Raw genomic sequence first — 13,041 nt, 5'->3', positions numbered from 1 at the left:
GCAGTGCCACAGTTTCAGAGAGTAGTATCATCTCCTGCCGATGGGAAAGATGGTGACAATGCGGCTACTCCCACGACTGCAGACCATCCCGAGTCAAAGGAAGTACAGAATATGCGAAGAGACAGCTAACAGTAGCTCCTTTTGGTTCGTAGGTGACCTTCCTCAATGCAGCTGCCAGGGACAGAAAGCTACAGGTAGCTGCCCGATCTACGGATCTACCACATGGGAACCTGCATCTTCTATACGCAGGATTAGCAGAAGCTAGGTCAACTCTCTGTATCTCTCACGCTGTGTGAGGGGATTGATCCGCCTTGAGTGATTTTTCTACCCTATTGTACCAGATGTACTGTAGTACCGCTCCATGCTGGGTCAGCTTCTAGAATTCCGCCAGGCGGAGGTACATATGACCATCTTGAACGTAATAAAAATTCCATCCTATTGCCAACAGAGACACCGATCAAGCCCACCGGAGTCCTCGTGAGGAAGAAAAAAAAGGCAAAGCGCAGGTCAAGCGTAAAAGCTGTATAAATCTCCTTGCGTGTCCACCGAGTCCAATTGATCCTGGTGAATTCGCTGGTCTTGTGCATCCCGACGTTTGCTCAACACATCTAGATTGTCTCCCACTCCAAAAGACAGTCCAAGCTTTTCCAACCTCTTTCAAACTTTCCCACTTCAACTCCTATCCATCTACCTTGAGAACAGACCATCTCTCACACAATCCATCTCTCATTGATCCCGATCAAGCCAATCTCCGCTTAATGCGCAGGACCATGTCGGGCGACAACGCCGACATGGAGGTGGAGGCCACCGAGAAGGGCCGCGGTCAGTCGGAGCAGTTTGGAGTCAGCATCAGTCAACGTGCCATCTCCTTCGGACCTGATGAGCGTGACTCGGCGCGACCTGGTCGAGTGATGACCAGAGTTCGCCGTTCCATCTCTCGCTCCCGATCCCGTAGCCAGACTCGAATAACCCGGTCCGCCTCCAACAATGTCCCGATTGAGTTCCATCGCATGAGCTTCCAAATTGGCGAGTCCGAAGCCCGTGTGAAGTCTGACGAGGATCTCAAGAATGCTTCTGAGAAGAAGAAGGAGACCCCAGAGGATGTCCTGTACTTTGAGAATCTGGACTTCCACAAGCAGACCGTGGATGATCTTTGGAGTCTCCTGCAAAGCAACCCCCAGGGTCTTTCCGATACCGAATCGACTGAGCGTCTGGCCCGCAATGGCAAGAACGTACTGCCCCACGTGAAGCCCAACTATCTCTTCAAGGTCCTCAAATACATCTTCGGAGGCTTCTGTTCCGTCCTGTGGATCGGTGTGATCATCTTCTTCATCTGCTGGCGTCCTCTTGGTGACCCCGACCCGCAGGCCTACAACCTCGGTCTGGCTATCCTCGTCTTGATCGTCATCTTTCTGCAGGCCGGTTTCTCGGCCTTTCAAGACTGGTCCACTGCTCGAACGATGAAAGCCATTCTGGACATGGTCCCCACCGAAGCCACCGTCCTGCGGTCCGGCGAGCCCACCCGTATCCCCTCCACTGACCTGGTCACCGGTGATGTAGTCAAGCTCAGCATGGGTAACAAAGTTCCCGCAGATCTGCGTCTGATTGCCACATCTGGAGATACTCGTTTTGATCGGTCCATGCTGACTGGAGAGGCGGAGGAGATTGACGGTACCACCGACATGACCGACAACAACTTCCTGGAGTCTCGCAATGTGGCTCTGATGGGTACAATGGTCACCAACGGAAGTGCCATGGGTATCGTCGTATTGACTGGCAAGCACAGCGTCATGGGTCACATCACGGTTTCATCGACGGATATCAAGGAGGAGCCCACCCTCATCCAAAAGGAAATCACCCGTTTCGTCAAGATCATCGTCTGCTTGACCGTCTTCCTGGCCGCTTTGCTTCTTTTCTCCTGGGTCGGGTGGCTTCGTGTGAAGCACTTTGGATTCATGAATGTGGTTGCCATGCTAAACGATGTCATGGGCTGCGTGGTGGCCTTCATCCCCGAAGGCATGCCCGTGGGTGTGGCTCTCACCCTGATGAAGATCGCCTCACGAATGAAGAAGAACAACATCCTGCCCAAGGGACTTTCAACCGTGGAGACTTTGGGATGCGTCAATGTGATCTGTTCCGACAAGACCGGCACTCTGACTGAAAACCGAATGAGCGTGATCACGACCACCTTTGCGGATAAGACGTTCACTTCTCAGGAGTCAATGACCGCCATCCGCGAGCAACCAGCGGAGCCCCTCGTTCATTTGCACCGAGCTGCTGCTCTTTGCAACGATGCCGTCTTCGACCCCTCGACGATTCAGAAACCGGTCAATGAACGCAAGTTTCTCGGCAATCCCACCGACGGTGCCGTTCTCCAGTTTGCTGAAGAGGTTCATCCAGGATACCTCCAAAGCACGAGCGAGTCATACCAACGAGTCTTCAGCATTCCTTTCAACTCCAAGAACAAGTGGATGCTCACTCTCCACAAGACTCCCATCACCGAGGGGAACCCTGATGAGCACCTGCTTCTAATGAAGGGCGCCTCTGATATTCTGATGCCGCTCTGTACCTCGTACTGGTCTTTCGCTGACAACGCTGTTCGTCCTCTGACCTCGGAAGCAATCAATCAGCTTACCGCTGTTCAGGAGAGAATGTCCCGGGCGGCACAGCGTGTGATTCTCCTCTGTGAGCGGTCCTACACTCCCACTGAAACTCTTGGTACTGCTGCATTCGGCGAGGAGGTCCAGGCCAAGGGTCTCGCTGATCTCACCCTGGTTGGCATGTTTGGTATTATTGACCCTCCCCGCAAAGAAGCTGCTGCCACGGTTGCCGCGTGCCGACGTGCCGGAGCTCGGTTCTTCATGGTCACCGGCGACCTTGGTCTGACCGGCGCTGCCATTGCCCGTGAAATAGGTATTTTCACCGGAACGGCGGAGCCCGACACCTTCGAGACCATCATGGCCCGTCGTGGAATCAACAACAGCCGATCTACCTTGGATAGCATGGGCCTTGAGCTCGGTTGGTCGCAGACCAGCCTGCTTCTCGAGGGTCCTTCCATCAACAAGCTAATCGACGAGGACTGGGATGTCATTTGTGGATACCAGGAAATTGTGTTTGGTCGAACCATGCCAGACCAGAAGCTGCGCATTGTCAACGAGCTTCGTGCGCGTGACAACGTTGTGGCTGTCACTGGTGATGGTGTCAACGATGCCCCTGCCCTTCGCGCCGCCGATGTGGGTGTTGCGGTTGTTTCCGGAAGCGATGTTGCGCTCGAAGCCGCGGATCTGATTTTGATGGACAAGTTTGATTCCATCGTCGAGGCTATCCGTCTCGGACGTTTGGTGTTCCAGAACCTTCAGAAGGTTATTAGTTATCTCCTCCCCGCAGGATCCTGGTCAGAAATCTGGCCTGTGCTCCTCAACGTCTTCTTTGGCGTGCCCTTGCCCCTGTCTTCCTTCCTGATGATCATCATCTGTGTGTTTACCGATCTCCTGTGCTCGCTGTCCCTCATCTGGGAAAAGGAAGAATTCGATCTCATGACTCTGCCGCCACGAAACCACAAGAAGGATCATCTGATCAATCTGAAGGTGTACATCCAGAGCTACCTTTTCATGGGCGTCATGCAGACTGTGTCGGCTCACTCCATGTACTTCCTCTACTACTGGAAGTACGCTGGAATCCCCGCCAGTGCCATGTTCTTTGCCTTTGAAAAGTACAGCGACGGGTTCTATGGCTACACGCAAGATGAGCTGACCCACTTCAACACTGTCGGCCAGGGCGTGTACTTTGTGTGCCTGCTAATCATGCAATGGGGCAACATTCTCAGTGTGCGCAACAAGCGACTGTCCATTCTGCAAGCTGACCCCATCCGCAAGCAGCGGCGTAACGCCTGGCTGCTCGGAGGCATGTTGCTCAGTCTAGGGATCGGCATCTTCGTCACTGAGCTCCCCGGCGTTCAGCACATCTTCGGCACCGCCTCGGTTCCCATTGAGTTCTGGCTCCTGCCGCTGCCGTTGGCTTTGGGTGTGCTGTGCATGGATGAGCTGCGCAAGCTGACCGTGCGTGTGTGGCCGAAGGGAATCACGGCCCGCTTGGCGTGGTAGAGGAGAGAGAAAGAGAGGGAGGGGGGAAGGTTCTTTGGTGTTTTTTTTTTTGTTTTTTGGTTTGCCGCCGCAACAGGAAAACGTGAGGGGTCGTGGGCGCCCCTAAAATCATGATGGCGTGGCGGTTTGTCCTATTTAGCTTGCTTTTTTCTTTTGTTTACTTGAATCTTTGGCATTGGGAATCGCATCATTAGGATACTCGGGGATGTCACCCGGAATCGCAAGATTCATGCATTTGCCAATTTACTCATTGATGATTCACATCTACGTCTCTCCTCCCATAATCACCAAGATCAGGGCCACGTCAGCTGATCACCACCGTCTAGATGAAATGAGGCGTCACGATAGGTGATACAATTCTGAGAATTTATTGATCGCGATGAAGCAGAGTCTCACTTTATTCATGACTTACGTGGCAGAACCTGGAGGTGTTCTGGGGGAAGTATATCATTGTTGAAAGTATGCATAATGCAGCACCTTGGCAAGATCCGAGTGAGCACGTGACTCCAGAGTCCAGTCCCCGCACTATTAGCGCTTGGTAGTAAGCAATCCATCTTCCACGACAGCCTCCTGAGTCGCCAGAAAGATGAACATCTCTCCACTGTCCAGTGCTTCACAATAATCACTGAGATGATATCATGGCTCCGGACGATATCACTCTTCGATGAGTTTATCAAATTCAGGGACTTCTGTTTCTGAAGGCAACGTCGGTAAAAAGTTTAGCCTCAGATTGTTCAAGGGACTCTCCGAGGCTCCACCGGCTCTGCATATTGGCGGCCAAACATTTCTCAACTGGCAATGGTCCGATTGATACACAAGAGAACAATCCGTCGGTCTTCTTCAATGTCCGCCCAAGGAAGTGATATACGGTTGACCGACTATATCCAAAAGTCGAACGGGCCCGGACAAGTCAAAGTGCGTGCTTGGTCAGCCCGACAAGTCAAAGACATCCAGATTCGTAATCGACGGGCAATCATCCGTCATGAACTTTATTCAAGCCCTGCAGTCCATGACTCCATCCTTCATAGTCCATTTGGGCAGACAGGCATTCCACCATAAACAATATTCCATAATGCCATCCGTGAAGTGCGCCAACCACCTGACGAAAACACACCCAGAGCGGGTCCATCTCTCGTGCTGTCGGGTCTTGATAATTCCGCTTACGTACGCAGTCTACATCCGAGACCCACGAGCCCCGGATAAGTTCCAATCTTGGGACTCATAATATCTCCATTTTACGACAGACCGTGGCCATGATTGGAACTCTTCCGACGATGCGGCCCATCTTCGGCTCTGAGAGCGGATATGTCAGCGGGGCTCGCTATCAAACCAAGAAAAAGTCCACTGAAACCTCTCGACTGAGGAGTTGGAGAGTCCGAGAAATTTGAAATCCATACTATCACTAGAGACTGGGACTCGGAGCGCGGAATTTGGGCGCTTTCACGAAAGTGTGGGCGAGGACTGTGCCGCGGTGGTGTGGTTACTGGCCAGTGTCCCACAAGAAACTGGATCTTGACAAATGGTGCTGAGAAGCCTCTGGATCATGAGCCCACGCAATCCGCAGTGTAAAAGGATCCATGGACTGGGAGCCCAGGGGCATATAAAGACCCCATCATGGGGCGGGGATGTGTGATCATCCAATTCATATCCACTTCACTTCCATCTATCGTCTTTGCATAGCGTCGGGAAGAAAGAAAAAGCTGTTGATCCTCGTATCCACCTCATCACCTACTTTACCTCTCAACATCACCACACAAAACCAAAAATATGGGCTCCGTTGCCGTTGACTTCAAGAACCCCGCGACCTCGTCTCTGCTCGAGGTCGTTAAGGCCCGTCGCACATACTACGACCTCAAGGGCGAGAGCTCCATCTCCGACGATGCCCTCGAGCGTATCGTGCAGGATGCCGTCCTGCACGTGCCCAGCTCCTTCAACACCCAGACTTCTCGCGTCGTCTTGCTCTTGAAGGAAGAGCACAAGAAGGCGTGGGACATTGCGATCAAGGCCATGGAGGGTCTTGTGGCGGCGGGCCATGTGCCCAAAGAGATGTTTGAGAATCACACCAAGCCCAAGTTGAACTCTTTCAAGGCTGCTTATGGAACTGTATGTTGCGATGGCGGTGCAGATTGTGGAAGAGAAACAGCCAGTCCCTGGCCAGCGTTAAAATGTTAGGGTTCTGACTTGAATATTCATCAACAGGTCCTCTTCTTTGTTGATTACGAGTCTCTCGGACCCATCAAGGAGAAGTTTGCCATTTACGCCGACAAGTTTGACCCCTTTGCCATGGAGTCCAGTGCTATGTCCCAGTATCTCGGTATGTCTTTCATTCCACTCATTCCACTCATTCCACCCGATTCACCCATTCTGTCATTTCGATTTCTCCGTCTCGCTCCAGCATGTTCTACCCTACGAACTTTCGTTCTAACACGCCCATCTCACCAGTCTGGCTCGCTCTCGAGTCCGAAGGCCTCGGTGCGAATCTCCAGCACTACAGCCCCCTGGTCGACGAAGGCATTGCCAAGACCTGGAACCTGCCTGCCTCCTGGAAGCTGGATGCTCAGTTGGTCTTTGGTACCCCTAACTCTGGTCCCGGCGAGAAGACGTTTGCTCCTCTGGAAGACCGCTTCAAGGTGTTTGGTAAATAAGGGGACGCTTTATGATGGAACATTTTTGAGATTAAAGAATTATAGCGTGACTCAGAGAGTGAATTGAAGTATTTCATTATTCCATACGCTCTATCTTTCTCCCCGCATAATCTACTGCCTAGAAGCATGTATTTATTGCTCTGGTGATTTCCAACACAAACCTAGCGGCGCTCCCGACTAACGCTAGAGAGATGGAATTCTACAAGTATTACCCAGAATTGCGGGCGAGAGTTTCCATATATCAGAAGTAAATCGGCTTTTCCAGTATCAGCCACAGGAGCAAGTAACTTCCATCTACGAGAACTCACATTACGCCTTATATGGATCGAACAGAGCCAGAACAAAGCTAGAACAAAGCCAGAACAGAGCCGGAACAGAGCCGAGGCACCCTATCTACGTGTAAAAATTATACCGGAGCAGGGAGGAAATAGGTTGCAGGGTCATAGGGGTTTATGTCGACCCTACGAGTAATTTTTCACTACCGGTAGGGAACGGAAGGGAATAGTAAACTAGACCTTTTTAGGATATTTCTAAGAAGACCCTAAAGATAATAAGCTCGTAGGAAGAGGACTATATAATTACTACGTCCCTATAAGCTTCGAAACTAAAAGAAAATAGTAATTATATTGTACGCCAGTTTAAGAAAAGTTTTAGAAGGACTCATAAACTATTTATTCAACTTGACTGTGTGGTATCGAGAATCTTAAGAGCTGGAGAGGAAAAATAAGAGGAGGAAGCTACAGAGGAATTCTAGGTTCTGGGGTGGTATACAGTACTCTGGCGTGGTCACGCGTCTCCCTTCTGCTGCGGATTTCTTCTGTAGAAGAAATCTAAGTCCGCCTAGTCGGTTTTCTTCTGCAGAAGAAATCTAGGTCTATAATACTTATATTCTTAATATTACCCCCTTCTTTAAAGGACCTAGCCCTCTAGGTCTATAAGCTCTATTATTAGTAGTATCTATAATAAGTCGTTCAATCGGATAGCTTATTATTATCCTTATACTCTCCGTTAACTTCGTCCTTTAGTATAGTATTATAGCGCGACCTACTAAGGCGTAGTCGCGGGAGAATCACGTACGGAACGCTAACGAATCTATCCGGGTTATAGCCCTAAGGATATAGGCCCGGTACGTAGGAACTATATATATAATAATCGCAGAAGGGAGGAAGAACTCCGATCTTTAAGATTTAGTCTTTAAATTTAAGCCCTCCTAGACTTCGATCCTCTACCTAGTTAATAGTCCTAGTTACCCTACGATCCTAACCCTAATAATTACTAAATCTTCTTTTTAACTACCTAAAGGAAAGATATCTAATCTACTAACTTACTAGTATTCTACCTGTCTTACGGCCGCTAAATATTCTAAATACTATACCGAGATATAGAACCTATAAGCTAGTAAGAGTCTAACTCTATAGATCTCTACTAGTACTCCTCTTAGCTCTACTAGCGAGACTACTCTCCCTATATCTATTCCCGGATCTCCTATACTAGAAGATTCTAATATACTAGAGTTACTCTAAGCTAGGATCTACTAACTAGAATAAGAGATAATATTTCTACGGTAGAATATAACTAAACCGGAATCCCTAGTTATATCTCGATCTTAACGTAGTATAGAGATTAAGCTTAATTATATCTCTTATTAGTTAAGCTCCTTCTTCTCTCTTAAATAATATAACTAATAGCTCGATAAAATCGAGTATATCTTTAATATAAGCCCTAACTATTTCGCTAACGATTTATACCGAATCCCTATTAGGTTCTTTATACTTAAATCTATCTAATAGATCTAATAGATTAACTATTATAAGACCGAATTCCTTTATATCTATCCTATCTAGTCTGACTTTATTAACTAGACTCTAGAGTTTATTCGAGGAGACCGATTTACTGATACCGATATTATAGAAAAATATTATAGTATCTAGTAGCTTCCTAACTAAGACCCCTAAGTATTTTATAACTATCTCTAATTAATTAAAAACTATATATATCTTTAGGAAAAGGAGTAAGCTCTCGGATACTATACTAAGCTCTATCCTTTTCTTAAAAATAAACTTAAGATATTATATTAGAATAATCTATCTAATAACTAAACTAATATAGTTTTAGTAATAATCTATATCTAGGATAGCTATAGTTTTAGTAGAATAGAAGATAATTATATAGCTAAATATAACTCTAAGAAGTATTATAAGGATCCTATTATTATAGCGTAAGTTATATATAGTAACTTAGGATAATTCACGATCGAATCGACCCCGCGTTACTTTAGGGTAATAACCCTAAAGGCTCTATATAGGGCTATAGGGACTTAGTATATAGAACCCCTATATATATATTATAGGAACTAGTAAAGTCTACTATACCCTAAGATTTAGTCTTTAAAAATCAGAACTATAGACTTAGACTCTCTACCTAGCTAATAGGTTCTCTATCCTACGATATAGACCCCCTAATAATTACTAAATCTTCCTATTTAGCTATCTAGAGAAGAAATATCTATACCGATAACCCGTTAACGATCCGCCTACCTTATAGTAGTAGAATAATCCTAACGAGTTAGTAAGAGACTTAGATAATCCTTAAGTAAACTTAGTCTAATTCCTCGGGACCTAGAAGATAGGTCTAGTTATAAGATACGATCTCCCGAATAGGCTAAGTTAAACGAATAAAATACCCTCGATTACCTCCTAGTATAGATCTAGTAACTTAAATATAAAGCTATAATTTAGTAATAAGATATTCCTAAATCTTAATCTATATCTTCTCTTCCCTATTAATCCTAAGATATAGAGATTAAAATTAATAATATCTTATACTACTTAAGCTCTACTTTAACCCTAGAGTAATATATCTAGTAGCTTAATAAATTAGAATATATCTTCGAAGCTAGTCCTAACCGATATATAAGTAATTTATATAAGATTTCTATTAGATTCTTTATATTAGAACTAATCTAATAGGCCTAGTAGATAAATTATAAAAAGACCGAGTTTATAGCCTAATAACCTATCTAGGATAATTTTATTAACTAGATACTTAAATTTATCTAAGGGGATCGATTTATAGAGGCTAATATTATAAAAAAATACTATAGCGCTTACTAGCTCGAGGACTAAGACCTATATACGTTTTATAACTATCTCTAATCTATCGAAAACTATATAAATATTTAGGAGAAAGAACGTACTCTTAGCTACTATATAAAACTACGCCTAGTTCTTAAAAATAAACTTAAAGTACTATACTAGAACGATCTCCTAGAGAATTATACTAATATAGTTTCGGCCGCGATCTATATATAGGATAGTCGAGATATAGGATATCGGAATCCCTCTCTATCTAGAATAAATCCGAAGAAGTAATATCGGGAAGACTAGGACTAAAAAGGATAATAAGAAAATACTAAGAAGTACCGATCCTCTTTCTATAGATAGAAGACTATAAACCCTAATTAAAATACTCCTATCTTACCCTATTATTAGTTCTATAGAAATAGGAATCTAACTTTAGTTATCTATTATATATATAGAAAAAAGGGATATTATACTTCTAACTATTCCTAGGTAAGATCTAGCTAAGGATATCTAAATATATATATTAATAAAATTATTATCGACGATAAAGTTATAAAAGAATAGGGAAATATTAGTAAGTTAGAATAAACTCTATAGCCCCGACTTAGTAGCTACTTATAGAGATCCTTCTAATAATTAAAACTATTATATATATTAAGGATACTACTATTAAAATTAGCCTAGATATAGGTATAAGTATAAGTATTATCGACTATAAACTTATAAGATCTTATAAACTATAATAAGCTACTCTCTAAATACCTAAGCTCTATAATTTCTAGGATTAATATAGTAATACTAAGAGTACTTTCTGCGTCCTAATTATAGTAACCGATTAATAAGGAATTATAAAGATATAGATAGTAGAGTACTATACTATTAACTAGAAGATAGGATCCTCTATACTACTAGAGATATCTAGGTTATATATATAAGGAATTATTATCGATATAGATATATATTATTAGTACTTCGGGATTAACTATTAAAACCTCGATCTACTTATCCCCTATTAATTCGTGAAATATATATATAATAAGATATATATCTTTATAGTAGTACTCTATTAGATTAACCTAGAAATAGATCTTAATACTCTTAATAATCCGCTCTTTAATAGTTTACTTCTATCTACTAATATCCGAAGAAACCCCGAAAGGACTATAAATTATACCGGAATCGCTAGTTAGTCTAAAGAACTTTATAACTTCGAAGATTTATATTTAGCGAAAAAGATAAGGACTTTATCTTAGCGTAAGAAGACTAATTATATAATCAATCTTATCCTAGAGACTACTCTATCCTATAGACCTATCTATTCTCTCTCTCGCGCCGAGCTTTAGGAACTTAGGAAGTATATTTATATAAATATAGAGAATAGCCGAATCTATCTATTAAAGAGTCCTATAGATATATCTATTCTTTTTATACCTAAAAAGGATAGCGGATTATAACTCTATATAGACTACTAGAAACTTAATTATATTTTAGTAAAGAATCGCTACCTTCTTCTATTTATCTCCGAAATCCTCGATCGCCTCTTATACACTAAGAAGTTCTCTAAGATTAATATCTAAGAGGCTTATTACTATATCGGTATTAAGGAAGATAATAAATAGAAGACTATATTCTAAATATAATATAGCTACTATAAGTATATAGTTATATCTTTTAGTCTTACTAACACCCTAGCTATTATAACGTATAGGTAATAAGTTAATAGTTAACTAGCTAGTCGGTTAACTAGTTCGTGAATAGACTTAGAGTATAGAGTTAGTTAGATAAGTTAACTAGTTAGTTACCGTAAACTAGTAAGTTTACTAACTAGTTAGTTAGCTAACTAGCGAGTTAGTATTAACTAGTAGGTTAGCTAGTTAGTTAATAGATATAGACTTAGGGAGTTAAGGAGGAGATTATATAATCGATATTTACGTTTATAAGATTAGATATTTACCTATACGTTATTAATAGAAGCCTTACGTATATATATACGCTAGAGCCTAAGGATTATTTATCTTTCGGTTTACTTCTATAGAGGAATCTTCTATCCGGGACTTTCTATAAGGATTCTACCGCCTTACTATAGCCCCGTCTACGATAGGTATTTAAGGTAGTACTTTATCTTCCTTATTTCTTCCTTTCCTTTTTCCCCTTCGTCTTAGTTTTCTTCGTTATATAGGATATAGTTACTTTACCTTCCTTCTTCTATATATAGATTATCGTAGCTATACTACCTAGGAATTATATAAAAACTAAGATCTTTAATATTCTTTTTACCTTTATATAATAGACCGGCGCTTATCACGAGTTATTAAGTCTTTATATATTATCTTCTCTTATTTTTCTCTTTTCCCTTTAAATAATCGATATAGTAGTACCTATTAATATAGTATATCTAGGTATTAATAAAGAACCCGGTTAGAGAGAGTCGCGTAGTATACGTCGATAGAGCTCCTTAGCTAGACCTAACGATCTTCCCTATAAAGACTACGATATACGTTTTATTTAGATTACGCCTTAGCTAGATAATCTACTCGAGTATTTACGCGATAGAAAACTTAGCTATAAAAACTTTATCGACTTAGTATACGACGAACCTAGGTTTATATTCGACTTAATATAGGATATATAGCGAGTAATAGTCGACTACTTATATTATCTCGATAATAAAGTAGAGGAATAACGCGGATAGCTCGCCGTAGCTACCGTTAAGATAGTTAAACTAATAAACTAGAAGATAATAAACGATAAGCTCCTCCGTAAGTCCGAGGAACGTACCGATCTTAATACTACTACTATTAAGCTTTTATAGATAACCCTCTAGTAGATCTATACCTCCGCTGATCGAATCGAAATAAGCCGCCCTATATCTTCTACTAACTAATATAAGTAGTATAAAGCTACTATAGATACTACTATAATAGACCGTTCCGATTCTATATATACTATATATAAATTTAAGATCCCCGATCTATCCCTATTTACCGATAGAAAGGAAATAACTTAGGAAAACTAGAAGATCGTAATAGAGTGTAAGCTATATAGTATAGGACTAGATCTTACCGATCTCTTAGCTTTAGACTACGCTTACTCTCGATATAGAGATATAGCCGAACGGAATATTAATTAACGTATAATAGATATAGTCTCCGAGCGATACTAGAACTATAATAATCTCTTTAAATATCTTAGATCTATCTTTAGTAACTA

The 13,041-nt window shown here is 42.6% G+C and overlaps 2 protein-coding genes across 2 annotated transcripts; both read left to right on the top strand.

The window, feature by feature from the left end:
- Positions 1 to 758: 758 nt before the first annotated feature.
- On the top strand, positions 759 to 4,103 carry N7539_005467 (cation-translocating P-type ATPase; the record flags this gene model as incomplete). The annotated part of the gene is made up of 1 exon (XM_056935069.1): positions 759 to 4,103. The coding sequence occupies one exon, from the start codon at positions 759 to 761 to the stop codon at positions 4,101 to 4,103; it is 3,345 nt and encodes a 1,114-aa protein (XP_056790263.1).
- A 1,767-nt stretch (positions 4,104 to 5,870) lies between these two features.
- N7539_005466 (uncharacterized protein) lies at positions 5,871 to 6,748 on the top strand (the record flags this gene model as incomplete). The annotated part of the gene is made up of 3 exons (XM_056935068.1): positions 5,871 to 6,206; positions 6,303 to 6,417; positions 6,546 to 6,748. 3 exons carry the CDS (start codon positions 5,871 to 5,873, stop codon positions 6,746 to 6,748), a joined length of 654 nt encoding a protein of 217 aa, XP_056790262.1.
- Between the last annotated feature and the right edge of the window lie 6,293 nt (positions 6,749 to 13,041).

The sequence above is a fragment of the Penicillium diatomitis genome (genome assembly GCF_028827545.1).
Source record: "Penicillium diatomitis strain IBT 30728 chromosome Unknown utg000005l_segment0_segment0, whole genome shotgun sequence".
Lineage (NCBI taxonomy): Eukaryota > Fungi > Ascomycota > Eurotiomycetes > Eurotiales > Aspergillaceae > Penicillium > Penicillium diatomitis.
The sequence above is the reverse complement of the archived record's forward strand: the minus strand, read 5'-3'. Positions and strand labels throughout refer to the sequence as shown.